Source organism: Rhinichthys klamathensis, unplaced genomic scaffold (genome assembly GCF_029890125.1).
Source record: "Rhinichthys klamathensis goyatoka isolate OS25496 unplaced genomic scaffold, OSU_Roscu_1.1 h1tg000196l_1, whole genome shotgun sequence".
Lineage (NCBI taxonomy): Eukaryota > Metazoa > Chordata > Actinopteri > Cypriniformes > Leuciscidae > Rhinichthys > Rhinichthys klamathensis.
This window is the reverse complement of record NW_026606722.1, coordinates 2310267-2329150: the sequence shown is the minus strand read 5'-3', so window position 1 is coordinate 2329150 and position 18884 is coordinate 2310267. Positions and strand designations below refer to the sequence as shown.

Here is an 18884-nt window from a genome sequence, read left to right as displayed (position 1 = left end):
TAACCATATTCATCCGCACACTCACGCAGAGCCGAAGCACAACCACAACAATGTTCATCCGCAAAATGCTTACGGTTTTGTTTTTTAACCGCCAGAGGGCCGAAAGTTACACAGTGTACATTTAAGAATTCGTTTTTTTTTTAAGTGTCTGAAAATGTTACATCTTTGATTAGACAAAAATTTATAATTTACCATAACCACATTTACATCCAAAATAGACTTACATACATAAAATATATTATCATTTACCAGGAGAAAATAGCATTTTGATTTAGTTTTACATATACGCTTTCAGAAAAAAAGGTTCTTGTTTAAAAATGTAGATTATTGCTCAAGGTCCATATCCTTTACTGCACTCTAGATTGGTTTACGTTTGTAGACCAGCACAATACGGAGTAAAGAAAGATAGAAAGAAAGAGGGCGGTGTCATTCGGCCGAGGTGCCGCTCTCACGTCTGTCAGTAATGGCTGCCGCTGTGTCTTCCTCCTTGTCGTGAAGGTTGTTGTTGTTGTTGGTGTTTTTGTTGCTGTAGGTGAACTGCATCTCATGCCTGTTATTCTGCATGGCTGATGTCTCCTGCAGTCTTAGTTCATCCAGCTTCCTCCACAGTTCCTCACGTTCCTGCTCTTTCTTCTTCTCTCTGAGGACAGAAGTGACGGCAATCATGAGCGGTGTATTCAAAGAGGAAATGCAAATGCAAAGAGTAAAGGTGTATTCTTACCGCTGTCTGTCAGATTTGTATGAGGCTGTCAGTTCGTCGAACAGTTTGCTGTTCATCTCCATCAGTGTTTTTAACACGTTGTACACCAGGGCCACGATCGTCCTGAGACAATGTAGAGAAAAAGAGTTTGCAACAAGCCTGCGTCTCATTTCTTTACTGTCGGACTTTGTAGAATTTACGGTTCCAACCATTTAAAGACTTTCAGAATAATTTAAAGGGAAAGTTCACTTTGAAATTAATTTTTGGTATGTTTTAGCTTACCTCAAGGGCATCCAAGATGTAGGTGTCTTTGGTTTATGTGAGAAAACGAGCAGTATTTATATCGTTTTTACCTCTTGTAACGCATAGACAGAAGCGCCGGCGCCCTCAGATCACTTGGACGTGGCTGTGTTTACAAGAGGTAAAAGCGATATAAATACTGTTCGTTTTCTCACACAAACCGCTCGTTTCGTCTCCTAGGCCATCAATGTGTACTTACATTTACGAGTCATTAAATCATGTTTAATTTGGACTTCTCTGTGCATGCTCTTTGAGGTGGTGACCATAGACCTGCATTATATGACTGACAGACAAGAACGGTTTGACCTAAAAATATCAAAATTGAAACTACTGTGGACACAAAGACACCTACATCTTGGATGCCCTTGAGGTAAGCTAAAACATACCAAAAAAATATTTCAAAGTGAACTATCCCTTTAAGCAAATAAAATCTCTCATTTTATTCAGAAAAGACATTTACAATGTTACAACATGCTGTTCATTTGAACTTTTAATTAATCACAAAATCAGTTTCCACAAAAATATCCACAAAAAAAAACTGTTTTCAATATTGATAATAATAATAGTTTTTTTCTTGAGGATCAAATCAGATTATTAAAATGATTCTGATGATCATGTGACACTGAAGACGGGAGGAATGATGCTGAAAATTCATGTTTTGATCACAGGAATAAATAAATGTTTTTAATAATTTAACATCTGAATAATATTTCAGATTTTGCTGTTTTAACTTCTCTTTTTTAAAATAAATGCAGCATATGTGATTAGTTCTTTTAAAAACATCATATCAACCCCGAACTTATGAACTATTATATAATTTCTGTTCAACAGAAAAAAACACTTTTGGGTTTGGAACGTCAAGGTAAATAAACGATGATACAATTTTCATGCTAACACTTTACAATAGTTAACATAAATCATTTCTAAAGCATTTATTAATCTTAGTTAATGTTGATAATATTTCCTAATACATTTTTAAAAACAAAAGTTGTATCTGTTAATATTACTTAATGAGCCTGAGCTGAGCTGATACTAGCAGTTGTATTTTTTAATCAACTAACATTGACAGTATTTATTAATATTAACTAACAAACATTAATAAATACGGTAAAAAATGCATTGCTCTTTGTTGGTTAATGTTAGTTAATGTGTTATGAAATGAAACGAAACATTGTAAAGTGTTACTATTTTTATTTTTGGCTGAACTATTCCTTTATATCCATTATATATTTCCTTTATACATTTGATCCCAATATGTGCCAGTGTTCAAATGACCACAGCAAATATCAATTTAAAAAAAAATCCAAAACCTACGGGTTCCAGTGTTCTTTGGAGATCCGGTACAAGTTTCCAAACATGATGGGAAGGATTTTGGCATTATTCTCCTCGATTAGACTCAAAATGTATTCATTGTTCCAGAAGTACAGTGCTCGCTCTGCTACCTGCAAACACCACACAGCCGGATTAATAATGAGAGCCAATAACTTGTGTTGAAAATGTGCAGCAGTCAAAAGATTAGGGTCAGTAAGATTTAAAGAAATTATTACTTTTATTCAGCAAGAACACATTAAACGGTTTCCACAATAAAAAAAAAATAAAAGCAGTAAAAAAAACTATTTTTAACATTGATAAATGTATCTTGGAACGTTTTCTTAATGATCATGTGACAATTTTTACTGTATTTTTGATCAAATAAAGGCTGGAATACACTACACGACTTTTGCCCAGATTAACAGTCTGGAGAAGTTGTCGAAAGTCAGCGCGGTTTGATATTTTGAGCCGATTTTAGATCACATAAATCACATTTGTCGGCCACATACGTCACTGAGGCTGCTTCATTTCAGTAAACTGACCACTACATTCCCAAGTGATTAAGAAATAACAACAATTTACACTATTGTACACTATTGTCAATTTTATATTGGTTACTGTTCTGAAATTAGACATCCTTTATAATTTATGCGGCTGACAAATGCGACCCCCGGAGGACGCAGCCTTCGAAATGAAACGGCTATATCGTTTTCATTTGTCACGCGTCTCCAAGCAATAAAGCACGTGTTTTTGCTCGAGTTTGTTTTGTTCGTATAATGACTTGAATGTCTGGTAGTGTGTGATCCTCAGTCATTTAGTGTATGATGCCCAGTTTTTCCTCTGTACCGATTTACAAAGTTGGCAAGTGTATGAGGTCTAGTTTTTTTTTTAAATATGTTCAGATTTTAAAAGTCTTGCAGTGTATTCCAGATTTAAGAGACTTCTTACCAAGTGAAATCTTAGCAAACTATTAAACAGTAATGTAACTGCAAATAGCATTTGTAATCTGCCGTTTTTCCCAACATAGCGTGATGACATTGGACAGGTCAGCTGACAGACAGTGATCACAATCTTACACTGTACCTGAAAATGAGGGCTGGCTACACATTTAGAGATTTGCTTAAATAAAGGCTCTTGAATCTTCTTGAACTGAGTGGGTTCAATAACATCCAGAATCTCTTCGATTTCCCCTAGAAACATGACCTAAATAAAGCAGAGAGACAGAACCCAGGAACTCAGACACATAATTCGGCAAACATACACTGAGAAAGTGAAAAAAATAAAAATAAATAATAGTAATGAATGCACAACTGTGCCAATATAATGGCTGTCTGTAATTACTGTTATCAAGTCAGTTATCAGACTTACCTCTTTCTGACTACATGTCTTGGGCCAAAATTTCAGAAGGCCACGAACCACCTAAGAGAAAACAGAAAAGACCTAATAAATTTAGCAATCCTAATGAATATGAGAAAGAAAACAAATATTACACACACACAATAAAATAAAGGAAACGCCATATATATATATATATATATATATATATAGCCAAAAAACAAGTGATAAATAGAAAAAGTAAATAAACTAAACTATATATAAACAACAAATAAAAACTAAATTTATAAAAGTTAAGGTTTATCTTTGAAATTAAAAAAATCTAAAAAGTAAATCTGACCTCACTTCATTAAAAATCTTTTCTTACAAATCAACCAAAAAGTAAAGCGTAAAGGAAAAAAAATATAAAAGGAAATTATATATTAATACATTGTATATATTTGTATTATCATTTTATGAGGTATATCACTTTAATTACAAGGGGTGATGTTTATTAGGGCCCAAGCCCAAAGGGCGAAGGCCCTATTGTTTTCCTTAGGATTATTTATTATTATTATTATTATTATTATTAGGGCCCAAGCCCAAAGGGCGAAGGCCCTATTGTTTTCCTTAGGATTATTTATTATTCTTCTTATTATTTTTCTGCTACCTTTTGGACACTTTTGGAGGCCTTAACATGCTCAAAAACTCCTGAAACTTTGCACACATGTCAGAACCCGCGGCCATCAGGGCCGGGCTGAAGATGGTACCCGGGCGTGGCAGGGGGGCTCGACAGCGCCCCCTGGAACGGGGTCCGAAAACATGGTCCATAAATCAAACACGCTTGCATGTAATAATATGAAACTCGGTACACATGTAGATCTCCTCGTTTCATATATACTTCACACTCTTACTTTTTACCCCAGCCCAACAGGAAGTCGGCTATTTAGGGTTGTTGGTAAAACACACGCAATGGAATGTGAAATACTCCTCCTAGAGAATTCAAACAAACGGCACGAAACTCGGTCAGCATGAAGTCAAGACATTGAGGATGAAAGTTTGCGAGGGGATTTTTGATATCTCGAACGGTTTGGCCGTGGCGAGGAAACAAAATTATGGCGAGAAACGTGAAACAGGAAGTGTGTCATAACTACTGCATACATTAACTGATCTTGATGAAACTTCAACAGTGTGTTCGTTGTAAGAGGCCGATCACATGGATGTGACTATTGTGAGTCAAAATTATAGCGCCACCAACTGGCAGCAGGAAGTGTGTCACTTCCTAAATGCTTTGAAATCACCCTCTTATTTTTACCCGATTTGCTTCAAACTTTATGTGTATAATGTAAACACACGCCAGATGTAGACCTGTGAAAGGATTATTGATATCTTAGATACTGTTGCCGTGGCAACACATCAAACTTTAATATTCTTGTTTGATGCTTTTGAGACTCTTAGCATGCTTGAAATTGCATGAAACTCGACAGACACAGGTATGCATATGGTTCAGATCAAGCCGGACAACTTTCTAATTAACTGTCATTAGCTCAGACCAAGAGGAAGTCAGATATTTTGGTTTGAATGTGGATGTTTCTGAGAATTTTCTCTCCCTCTCCCTCTGACAGAGAGAATGCACCCTGCCATTCGTGTGTGTCTGTGTGGGGAGGGGGGGAGGGGCTCTTTTAGTTTAAACACAAAATTATACATAGGGCCATACTGCCCTCTTGTGTCCAAAATTATATTTATATATACATTATACATATATTTGGTATGTGACTGAGGACCGAGAGCTTTTAAATACGGGACATTGATAATGGCCACGTGCAGAGCGCTCGAGGGAATTCCTATGGAAGTAGGAATGAACTAAAAAACGTTCGCTCTGTTCTGCTCGCTCGTCGCCATGGACGCGCACCATTATGAATGCCAGTGCAGCCGCATACTTTTTAGTGTCACTTTAAAATTAGTGCAATAACGGGGCCGATTGCTTGAATTGTGAGTTCAATAGTCTATTATTTTTCACGGAAAACACAACAACAAAAGAGTACAAGGATAGATTCGCTGAAATAGGGGCTTTTACATAAAATAGCCTATTCCGTCATCATCTTTTCAGTCAGCTCTTCACTCTCGTGATTAATGAAATTTGACTCCTGTTGCTGATATTTGCTGCAACTTTCGTTCCGCTCACAATTTAGTAAGCAAACACGCTTCAAATGTGTTTTTATTTTATTTTTGTGTATATATATGTGTGTGTATATATATGTGTGTATATATATATATATATATATATATATATATATAGCTTATGTTTCAAATATGAGTTAATTAACAATCGTTGGAAAGAATGATACTTTTAATATCACTAAACCGTCATTAGGTGTCGCCAGGCGACCGTCTTAATGAGCGAGTCATTGATTCATTCGTTCAAACGATTCGTTCGAACGGCTGAGTCATTCATGAATGAGACAGATTATGGATTGGTCGTTGAATCTTTGAGTCAACCGATTCGTTCAAAATGCTGAATCATTCAGTAATGAGAACGCGTTGCTGTGAGATGCTCGATGGTTCTGCTGTGATCTTTGTTTAACTATTTTCGCTGCTGAAACAGAAAAAAAAGTCAATATTGCATCTAAAATGTAAGTGATTTGACGTGTGTGTGTGTGTGTGTGTGTGTGTGTGTGTGTGTGTGTGTGTGTGTGTGTGTGTGTGTGTGTGTGATTGTGTCTGTTACAGTGATTGTTTAACCCTTGTTAAAGTTTAGGCCTTGTCTTTTTGGATATATATCTTTTTATATAAAAAAAAATAGCATACAACCCATGTATTTTAAATGTATTGTTTGCTTTAAATTACATTGAGATTTGTATGTTTGGTAATTGAACCTGAATGAATTATAAATGAATGTGCTATATTTCAGATCATATATTTGTTTTCCTTAAAATTTGAACTAACACTAACTTTATTCTCATCTGAATGATAGATTATTTATTTCTGTATAAAATAAAAACACATTTGATTTTTCTTTTTTAATCAATGTAGAATGTGTAACTGAAAAAATAAACAGATTAGGGCTCTGATCGAGGACAATAATGTCAAAAAAAGAATCAGGGCATGTCTCATATCTTTCTAAAATGTAATTATACACCATTTATTTTTATATAAAATTATACAAATATTAGAACTAAACCCATTTTATTCCTTTTTTTCAATTTAAGAATTATTTTTAAGTTTAAAAACAGCCAGAATGGTTGTTTAGTCAAAAATAATAATAATCCAAATCATATATAGTGCTATACTGCCCTCTTGTGTTCAAAATCAGGTAGGCCTATTGAATTTATATATATTTATATATTAGGGATGTTACTATGGGAATATTTTCCCACCGGTTAATCAACGTGTGATTGTGTAAACAAATTGTGTAAACCTCCCGCTGGGGGGTTTAAAAACACTAACTTGAAAGCGAAAGTATAATATGGACGTCCGCACGGACATTGAAATGGTGGCGCTCGAATGAATTCCTATGGAAGTAGAAATTAACTAAACGTTCGCTCTGTTCTGCTCGCTCGTCGCCATGGACGCGCACCATTATGAATGCCAGTGCAGCCGCATACTTTTTAGTGTCACTAAAATTAGTGCAATTTCGGGGGCCGATTGCTTGAATTCTGAGTTCAATAGTCTATTATTTTTCACGGAAAACACAACAATAAAAGAGTACAATGACAGATTCGCTTAAATAGGCGTTTTTACATAAAATAGCCTATTCCGTCATCATCTTTTCAGTCAGCTCTTCACTCTCGTGATTAATGAAATTTGACTCCTGTTGCTGATATTTGCTGCAACTTTCGTTCAGCTCACAATTTAGTAAGAAAACACGTTTCAAATGTGTTTTTATTTTATTTTTGTGTATGTGTGTGTATATGTATGTATATATATAAATATAGCTTATGTTTCAAATATGAGTTAATTAACAATCGTTGGAAAGAATGATACTTTTAAACATAACACTAAACCGTCATTAGGTGTCGCCAGGCGACCGTCTTAATGAGCGAGTCATTGATTCATTCGTTCAAACGATTCGTTCGAACGGCTGAGTCATTCATGAATGAGACAGATTATGGATTGGTCGTTGAATCTTTGAGTCAACCAATTCGTTCAAAATGCTGAATCATTCAGTAATGAGAACGCGTTGCTGTGAGATCCTCGATGGTTCTGCTGTGATCTTTGTTTAACTATTTTCGCTGCTGAAACAGAAAAAAAGTCAATATTGCATCTAAAATGTAAGTGATTTGACGTGTGTGTGTGTGTGTGTGTGTGTGTGTGTGTGTGTGTGTGTGATTGTGTCTGTTACAGTGATTGTTTAACCCTTGTTAAAGTTTAGGCCTTGTCTTTTTGGATATATATCTTTTTATATTAAAAAAATAGCATACAACCCATATATTTTAAATGTATTGTTTGCTTTAAATTACATTGAGATTTGTATGTTTGGTAATTGAACCTGAATGAATTTTAAATGAATGTGCTATATTTCAGATCATATATTTGTTTTCCTTAAAATTTGAACTAACACTAACTTTATTCTCATCTGAATGATAGATTATTTATTTATGTATAAAATAAAAACACATTTGATTTTTCTTTTTTAATCAATGTAGAATGTGTAACTGAAAAAATAAACAGATTAGGGCTCTGTTCGAGGACAAGAAATGAAAACCAATGCAATATGATGAATGTCCAAAAGATTTTTTTGCTTTTAAACTATGTGTGTGTGTGTGTGTGTGTGTGTGTGTGTGTGTGTGTGTGTGTGTGTGTGTGTGTGTGTGTGTGTGTGTGTGTGTGTGTGTGTGTGTGTGTGTGTGTGTAAGAGATTTTGGTTGGGTGACAGTTGTAGTTTAGCAGTACAGTTTGACAAAAGCACAATGTTGTGTTTTATTGCGATTGTACACAAATATAAGTAAACACTTTGCAGTTTGAATAATGTCCTGTATGAACAAAAGGACGGAGTATGTTTTTATGTCTACATTGTTCAATCACGCCTCACACACACACACACACACACCAACTATTTTTCTAATCAGATCAGGCAAATATTCTGTCTTGGCACACTTCATATAACTTTCAAACTTGTGTACTTATTTCATGTGTCTATTAAGTCCATGAGACCGTAGGGTGTCTCATTTTTCATTTTAGGTTTCAGAAGGTTGCTCACGCATACTTTGTGGTTGATATGTGCCCTCAATGCACACTTATGCAGAGCCCACACCAATGCAAGCTCTACAGCACACATCTTCTCAAAGGTCAAAGCGGGGTTACGTTATTGCCCGTCATGCACAGTAACCCCAAAGGCACCGGGGTGGCGGTGCCACCGGCTTGTTTATATATATATATATATATATATATATATATATATATATATATATATAAATATAGCTGCGAGCAGCGATGAAGGGCCAAAGCCGGCGGCACCGCCACTCCGGTGCCTTTAGGTAACTAAAGGCACCGGGGTTGCGGTGCCACCGGCTTGGGCCCGTAATCGCTGCTCGCAGCTATATTTATTATTATTATTATTATTATTATTATTTTTCTGCTACCTTTTGGACACTTTTGGAGGCCTTAACATGCTCAAAAACTCCTGAAACTTTGCACACATGTCAGAACCCGCGGCCATCAGGGCCGGGCTGAAGATGGTACCCGGGCGTGGCAGGGGGGCTCGACAGCGCCCCCTGGAACGGGGTCCGAAAACATGGTCCATAAATCAAACACGCTTGCATGTAATAATATGAAACTCGGTACACATGTAGATCTCCTCGTTTCATATATACTTCACACTCTTACTTTTTACCCCAGCCCAACAGGAAGTCGGCTATTTAGGGTTGTTGGTAAAACACACGCAATGGAATGTGAAATACTCCTCCTAGAGAATTCAAACAAACGGCACGAAACTCGGTCAGCATGAAGTCAAGACATTGAGGATGAAAGTTTGCGAGGGGATTTTTGATATCTCGAACGGTTTGGCCGTGGCGAGGAAACGAATTTATGGCGAGAAACAACAAACAAGAAGTGCGTTATAACTTCTGCATACATTAACTGATCTTGATGAAACTTCAGCAGTGTGATCGCTGTAAGAGGCCGATCACATGGATGTGACTATTGTGAGTCAAAGTTATAGCGCCACCAACTGGCAGCAGGAAGTGTGTCACTTTCTAAATGCTTTTGACAAAAGTGGGGGGGTTAGTTTTATCTACAGTAACAAAACTCGATATGTATATTGTACTCTTCGAGCCGGACAACTTTCTAATTTACCGTAATTAGCTACGACCAACAGGAAGTCAGATATTTTGGTTTGAATGTGGATTTCAGATTCTGAGTTTTTAGCTACTCCTCCTAAGTAGTTTATTTTATTCATGCCAAACTTTTTCAACATGATGAAAATACATTGAAGATGCTAAATTGTGAACAGATATTGAATATCTCAAACGGTTTTGCTATGGTTGAGGGATTCAAGTAATGTCAAAAAAAGAATCAGGGCATGTCTCATATCTTTCTAAAATGTAATTATACACCATTTATTTTTATATAAAATTATACAAATATTAGAACTAAACCCATTTTATTCCTTTTTTTCAATTTAAGAATTATTTTTAAGTTTAAAAACAGCCAGAATGGTTGTTTAGTCAAAAATAATAATAATCCAAATCATATATAGTGCTATACTGCCCTCTTGTGTTCAAAATCAGGTAGGCCTATTGAATTTATAAATATTTATATATTAGGGATGTTACTATGGGAATATTTTCCCACCGGTTAATCAACGTGTGATTGTGTAAACCAATTGTGTAAACCTCCCGCTGGGGGGTTTAAAAACACTAACTTGAAAGCGAAAGTATAATATGGACGTCCGCACAGACATTGAAATGGTGGCGCTCGAATGAATTCCTATGGAAGTAGAAATTAACTAAACGTTCGCTCTGTTCTGCTCGCTCGTCGCCATGGACGCGCACCATTATGAATGCCAGTGCAGCCGCATACTTTTTAGTGTCACTAAAATTAGTGCAATTTCGGGGGCCGATTGCTTGAATTGTGAGTTCAATAGTCTATTATTTTTCACGGAAAACACAACAATAAAAGAGTACAATGACAGATTCGCTTAAATAGGCGTTTTTACATAAAATAGCCTATTCCATCATCATCTTTTCAGTCAGCTCTTCACTCTCGTGATTAATGAAATTTGACTCCTGTTGCTGATATTTGCTGCAACTTTCGTTCAGCTCACAATTTAGTAAGCAAACACGTTTCAAATGTGTTTTTATTTTATTTTTGTGTATGTGTGTGTATATGTATGTATATATATAAATATAGCTTATGTTTCAAATATGAGTTAATTAACAATCGTTGGAAAGAATGATACTTTTAAACATAACACTAAACCGTCATTAGGTGTCGCCAGGCGACCGTCTTAATGAGCGAGTCATTGATTCATTCGTTTGAACGACTGAGTCATTCATGAATGAGATAGATGTTTATGGATTGATTGGTCATTGAATCTTTGAGTCAACCGATTCGTTCAAAATGCTGAATCATTCAGTAATGAGAACGCGTTGCTGTGAGATGCGCGATGGTTCTGCTGTGATCTTTGTTTAACTATTTTCGCTGCTGAAACAGAAAAAAAGTCAATATTGCATGTAAAATGTAAGTGATTTGACTTGTGTGTGTGTGTGTGTGTGTGATTGTGTGTGTGATTGTGTCTGTTACAGTGATAAGAGTTTAACCCTTGTTAAACTTTAGGCCTTGTCTTTTTGGATATATATCTTTTTATATTAAAAAATAGTCATACAACCCATATATTTTAAATGTATTGTTTGCTTTAAATTACATTAAGATTGTATGTTTGGTAATTGAACCTGAATGAATTTTAAATGAATGTGCTATATTTCAGATCATATATTTGTTTTCCTTAAAATTTGAACTAACACTAACTTTATTCTCATCTGAATGATAGATTATTTATTTCTGTATAAAATAAAAACACATTTGATTTTTCTTTTTTAATCAATGTAGAATGTGTAACTGAAAAAATAAACAGATTAGGGCTCTGTTTGATGACAAGAAATGAAAACCAATGCGATATGATGAATGTCCAAAAGATGGCTCCCACAGACTGTTTTTAAATAGGATTGTTTGATATTTTTTGCTTTTAAACTGTGTGTGTGTGTGTGTGTGTAAGAGATTTTGGTTGGGTGACAGTTGTAGTTTACAGTTTGACAAGAGTTTATAGCTTGACAAAAGCACAATGTTGTGTTTTATTGCAAGTGTACACAAATATAAGTAAACACTTTGCAGTTTGAATAATGTCCTGTATGAACAAAAGGACGGAGTATGTTTTTATGTCTACATTGTTCAATTACGCCACACACACACACACACACACACACACACACACACACACACACACACACACACACACACACACACACACACACACACACACACACACACACACACACACACACACACACACACACACACACACACACACACACACACACACACACACACACACACACACACACACACACACACACACACACACAAACACTATTTTTCTAATCAGATCAGGCAAGTAATATTCTGTCTTGTCTCTTAAAAAAACAATATATATATATTTATGTATATATATATATATATATATATATATATATATATATATATATATATATATATATATATATATATATATATATATATATATATATATATATGTGTGTGTGTGTGTGTGTGTGTTTGTGTGTGTATATATATAAATATAGCTGCGAGCAGCGATGAAAGGGCCAAGCCGGCGGCACCGCCACCCCGGTTATAGCGCCACCAACTGGCAGCAGGAAGTCTGTCACTTTCAAAAAGCTTTGAAATCACCTGATTGCTTCAAACTTCACTACTATGATGTAAACACACGGCAGATGTAGACCTGGATGTAGACCTGACCTTTCAGAAGGTTGCTCTCGCATACTTTGTGGTTGATATGTGCCCTCAATGCACACTTTTGCAGAGCCCACACTGATACAAGCTCTACAGCACACTTCTTTTCGACAGTCAAAGCAGGGTTACGTTTTTGCACGTCGTGCACAATAACCCTAAAGGCACCAGGGTGGCGGTGCCACCGGCTTTATATATATATATATATATATATATATATATATATATATATATAAATATAGCTGCGAGCAGCGATGAAGGGCCAAAGCCGGTGGTACCGCCACCCCGGTGCCTTTAGGTAACTAAAGGCACCGGGGTTGCGGTGCCACCGGCTTGGGCCCGTAATCGCTGCTCGCAGCTATATTTATGATTATTTTCTTGTCTAATTTGTTAGCTAGCTATTTTGCAAGAAAATTAATAAAGACTTTTTAAAGTGTATCGTAAGAAATGTGTTGTGCTAATTGTGACATTCAGTTGTTTATTAGTGTTGACAAGAACTGACTGCCGTGTATAAGTGGTTACTTAGCTTTCGATTATATAATTTGGCACCTTTCTGTCTTCTAATTTCTGTCTTCTAATAATTTCTCATTATTCCTTTTTTGGAAAATCATGCAAACCACAGATGAAAATTTGGGCCATTTCATCTACTTCGAGTACCCGACAGACAGATCAAGTTGATGTGGGTGCTGTGCTATTTTTCTTATTGCATCACACAAACATCCCATAAGGATCAGCGGTGCCATTTTCCCTGTTTACTTGTGGTTTCCAAAACCTAGAAATAGGAAAATCATTCATCGTACCATATCATTCATAGCTCTGCCTTCAACATAACCGCCCTCTAAGTTGGGGGATTTATGCCTGTGCACAGCCATGAGTTAATTCTTGCTTACAGGCGAACACAAGTGGTAATGAGCTCTCATTTACACTCATGAACACTGGGGCTTCCCTACGGTCGCCACCACGTCCTCAGAATCAAGTCACTGTTCACGCATGACTGTTCAACCAAACACAGCAGCAGCCGTATAATCACAATGGCTGAAAAACACACTCATGGCAATGCAGATGGCTCGAAAACCAAACACCGAGCCAAACCTCCAGAAGCCCCTCAGCATCTTCGCACTCTATGGTGTCTGAGGAAGTGTGGGATGAGTACCTGTTCCGAGGCCTAGCTCTTTAACATCTGGCAAAGCTAAAATATTTAAATCCTTCAGGCTTTCATTTATAAACTATCATCATTGTGCCCTCAAAATACTTAACTTCAAGATACTCCAGAGTGATTTTCTCTATAATAAGCACAGAACTGCAAGTGAAACTAGTAGCACACTCCATATGAATTAACAATAAAAAACATCTGGTCGTTAGCAGGTCCCAAAATTAGGTAAATGCAACCTCAGATGAACAACAGCAAATTACATATTGCACCGTGTAATTATTTATTTAACAAAAATAAAGCCAAAAATGGGAAAGCCATTGGTGACAAACTAATTACACCCTATGATTTAATTGCTTGTAGAGCAATGGGTTGAAGGAGTCAACAGGAGTTTTGTTTTCTGTATGACAGTATCAGTCTCTCGCATCGTTCGGGAGGAATTTTGCCCCATTTTTTTAATTTTTGCTTCAGTTCATTGAGGTTTGCAGCCATTTGTTTATGCACAACTCTCTTAAGGTCCTGCCACAGCATTTCAATCTGGTTGAGGTCTGGACTTTGAATGGGCCAGGGCAACACCTTGATTCTAGTCTTTTTTTCAGCCATTCTGTTGTAGATTTGCTGGTGTGCTTGGAATCATCGTCCTGTTGGATGGCCCAATATCAGCCAAGCTTTAGCGGTTGGACAGATGGCCTCACATTTGACTCAAGAAAACTTAGGTATACAGAGGAGGACATGACCGACTCAATGACTGCAAGGTGCCCAGGCCCTGTGGCTGCAAAACAAGCCAAAAATCAATCAACCCTCCATTAGTATGATTGTGCTGATATGCTATGTTTGGTTTTCACTGTGCATTATGGCCAAACATCTCCACTTTGGTCTTATCTGTCTAAAGGACATTGTTCCAGAAGTCTTATGGTTTGTTCAGATGCAACTTTGCAAACCTAAGCCGTGCTGCTGTGTTCTTTTTAGAGAGAAGCAGCTTTCTCTTGGCAACCCTTCCAAACATGCCATACTTGTCCCGTCGTTCTCTAATTGTAGTGCCCAGAACTTTAACATGTTAACTGAGGCGTGTAGAGTCTGAGGTGTAGTTCTTGGGTGTTTTGAGATTTCTCTGAGCAGTGCACTGTCTGACCTTGAGGTGCATTTGCTTGGACGTCCATTCCTGGGAAGGGTTAGGTTAACTGTCTTGAATGTTTTCCACTTGTGAATAATCTTCCTTACTGTAGAATGATGGACTTCAAATTGTTTGGAAATGGCCGTATAACCCTTCCCAGATTGATGGCAGCAACAACTGCTTCGCTAAGATCATTGCAGATGTCCATTTCGGCCTTGTTTGTGTTAAATAAATAATGACACGGTGTAATATGTCATGTTTTGTTGTTCATTTACCTAATTTTAAGACCTGCCAAGGACCAGATGATTATATATATATATATATATATATATATATATATAATAACAACATTACCGAAGCACATTAAATTGCTTCATTAAAATAATTTACGTCGGGAGTTTATCACACTGGCGCAAGCACCTGTAGGCGGAAATTTTTATTCTAACCCTTCAACCTAATTTCGCTTCTTTGTTTGCGATCAGATCATTTTAAGCCGCTAAACTCTAGGAAAGTTTTCAGTCAAATGATCCAGTAAGTGTATTCATTCAAACAAGCCAGTGGACATTGGCGAGTGAGGTTTGCATCGCGAACCACACTGGAATGGAAGCATGCTGAACTCACCCGTTTTGCACTGAGGAGCCGAGGTGGTGTCCTGGCATTTCAGCAGTGGTACAGCAATTTTGGCGATGGGACATAACATCTCTGTTCCCTCCTTCAGGGAACGGGGGTTACATTAGTACCCTAAACCTTCCCTATCAGTCAGTCACATTCAACGTTACGTCAGAACGACTGATGAACGGGGATCCCTGCCAAAACGCTGCAATTACTGCCCCTTCCAGTACCCCGCGTTAGCTGCCTAATCCACCCGCACCTGCTGGGGCAGAGAAAGGACAGAGCTTTAACGCAGAGAGAGAGTCGATCACTGCTGTTCCCTCTTATCAACACAGTGATTGACTATTTGGATAACACTGGGAAAGCGTGCCTATTCCAAAAAGAAAGGGACGCTACTGAGACCACATCCTGCTCGTAGGGTGGTAACATGTGGAGTTACACATATGGACTGACCATTAGGGGAGTGCTACATCTGGACGGTCTCTGTGGTAGATCCAGCCTAGCTAGGGTGAAGTCAATACCGAGCAGAGACGGCAGGGTGGGCTCTGCCAAGGGAAAAACATGGGCTCGCCAACAGGGAAGCCGTACCGTGGAAAAATACACGTGGGATCACCCGCAGGGGAATTACAACACATGGGCACCTAGTCTAGCACAGGTGCTGACATTCTGGGCATACACACAAGTGCTAGACCTAGCTTCGGATGCCTCCACAGCGTCGGACTGCCCAGGATGCTGGAGGAACTCATGCAGGGTTCACTAGTTGGGGAACTCGGCTGTGGAGCAGATAAGTGCTCGTATCCCGTCCTAGGAGGGGAGTGGCGCAGCAAGCAAGACACCGAGCGGGTTCCCCTACATACTAGCTACTTATAGCCAGTAAATGGGACAACATGTTCTACACAGAGATTGTAAAAACCTTGCAAATGTGTTGGGTGTCACCTAGCCCGCAGCTCTACAAATGTCTGTCAGCAAGGAGGCATGCGGCGACACCCCGAGTTGAGTGAGCCCTCACTCCAAGGGGGCACGCCTGGTTTTGAGCCTTATACAACAAGACTATGGCATTCCCTATCTAGTGGGCCAACCTCTGCAATGGAGACAGCCTTTGTGAGACAAAAGCTGCAGTGTTGTCCATCCATCCAGACAAGCACAAGCTTTCCCTGTAGCAGTGATCTGAAGCAGCGCAGAGCAAGCCGTACTGCTAGCAACTCGAGGCAATTGATGTGCCACTGCAGTCAAGGTCCTGTCCAGGAGCCCAAGTCAGCATGCCTGTTGCACATGGCACCCCAGCCGGTAGTAGAGGCATCTGTTGAGACAACAACAGGCCCGGACACTTGCTTTAGGGGAACTCCTGCCCATAGAAAAGCAAGGTCTGACCACGGGCTGAAGGTTTGGCGACAGTCCGGTGTAATCGCTACCCGATGTGTGCCGCGTTGCCATGTCCATCTCGAGACTCTGCTCTGTAGCCAGTGCTGATGCGGTCTCACATGAAGCAACTAGAGCGGTGTGATTGCGGCTGCAGATGCCATATGCCCCAGGACCTGGGCCAGGAGCCTCTGAAACAATTTCAGTGGAACCACCGTCCTGCCCTTGAATTGATGATATAATAATAACATCATATATTTACGCAGTTTGTATGATTATATATACTCTCGATGCACTGATCACACATTGTATTAATGCAAAGACACATTTCAGTACATTGTTCCCACACACATTCAGGATGATGTTGTGATTTGTCGTGTATTTAGTAATTCTGAATGGATCCGTGTACTCCTGTTCGGTATCGCAACTTGACTTGTCTAAAATGTAAACAAACTCTTGTTGCGCTGCACACATACTATACACTGTGAATTCTCAAAAGTTTTTGCGGCAATATTTTTTTTCCCCCATAGGTGCTTCGGTGTGTATACATTTATGAATTAGATCTCCTTATATCATTTGGTTATTTGGTGTCCTTTTGGAGTCTCAAAGTGTCCTTTTTTGGAAAAACAAAACAAAATTTTTACCTTGAAAAAGCTTTAAAAATTTAATTCTGTTGACAGAAATATTATATTTCTCTTTTTTTAGCACAATATGGCAAACCCTACCCTAGCCCTACACTGTATTTTTGCCCTACAAAAGTCAGATGGGGTCCAGAGTGTAGCTGCAAAAAACAGACAAAAAACAACGACAAAAGAAAACGGGGAAACCAAATTGTTGGTGAATGAAAAATTCAGATGTCCTGAATGTGTGAGCTCTAGTGGGGTTGTAGTGGGGTGGTGTGAAGGTGGGAGTGAGCTGAGCAGTACCACTTCAGTGAGGGTCGGATCCTTTTCTAAGAACTGAACCACACAGTAGGCCAGCTGAAAGAGAAAAAGGTCAACAGTGATTGTGAATAGGTAATAAATAAGGGATAGTTTGTGCAAGCAATCAACCAGACAAGGATTTATGTTTAAGCATACTTATGAATAGAAAATTAAATGGGATGAATTCTAGTTGCCCAAAATCAGAGTCAGTCAGCAGATTTTGGGCAGTGAAAGTGGACAGATTTAACAGAAAATAATGCAGGGTATGATGGGCACAAATTCAGATTTTTTAAACTTTAGACCAGAGGCCTGTTGCATGAAGCTGGTTTCAGTTGATACCCAGGTAAGATTGAGCCAACTCTGGTTTTTCGTGCTCAAGAATGTAAAATGGTTTTTAGAGGTGCTATGGTAACTTATGCTACACGGGTAACCTGCTCCGGAGCAGCTTTTATTCTGGGTTAACAAGCAAAAATATGCAATTTGGTGCAAATACTGATATTTATATGCCCAAAAAGTGAGATGAAATTCTGGTAGCTTGTATTGTAATTCAATGAGACTTTTTATAACAGTAGAGGTGACTGCTTATAAAATGCACAAAAATATAAGTAAGTTGTCCCTATATCTCACAATAATACATCTTAGTAAGATGATATTTAAAGGTGCAGTAAGTGATTTCCGAGAAACACTGTTGACATTTGAAATCAACCCAAACAAACACAACCTCCCTTCATTGCTCCGCCCCCAAAATGCACAAGCACAAAATGCAAGAGTGGATGTGTCTTACAGCTGAAGCGAAGCAAAATAATGCTTTATGAAAAATAAAGCAGAGATGATACATACATACACAAGAGTAAATACAAGCAAGAGTTGGTTGTTAGTCGCCAGCAGCACATCAGCGCCAGACAAACAATGACACTCAAACTGTCCTGTTACTAGAGCTAGCATTACAACAACAGCATATCTTGGTTCTGTGATACATTACTCACGTATGGAGCAGAAACAACGCAACCAGTCTTCCTGCTTAGGTCTTTCCAGGTCTTTTTCCAGTGATATTCCTCTGACTTTTTCTCTGTTGTAATGTCTCTCTTTCTACAGTCTTTCTTCAAATCTCCCTCTTGCTCACTCTCTCTCCTCCTC

At 38.1% G+C, this 18884-nt stretch overlaps 1 protein-coding gene across 1 annotated transcript in view; it reads right to left on the bottom strand.

The window, feature by feature from the left end:
- Positions 1–415: 415 nt before the first annotated feature.
- Positions 416–18884, bottom strand: part of ppp2r5a (protein phosphatase 2, regulatory subunit B', alpha isoform) — a 36746-nt gene continuing 18277 nt past the window's right edge. The window contains exons 8-13 of the mRNA XM_056262661.1: positions 17751–17804; positions 3680–3730; positions 3395–3514; positions 2315–2442; positions 722–823; positions 416–640 (exon numbers count right to left, since the gene is read on the bottom strand). Of these exons, the coding sequence (XP_056118636.1) occupies positions 427–640; positions 722–823; positions 2315–2442; positions 3395–3514; positions 3680–3730; positions 17751–17804 (669 nt within the window). The 3' untranslated portion in view covers positions 416–426. The remainder of the gene's footprint in view (positions 641–721; positions 824–2314; positions 2443–3394; positions 3515–3679; positions 3731–17750; positions 17805–18884) is intronic.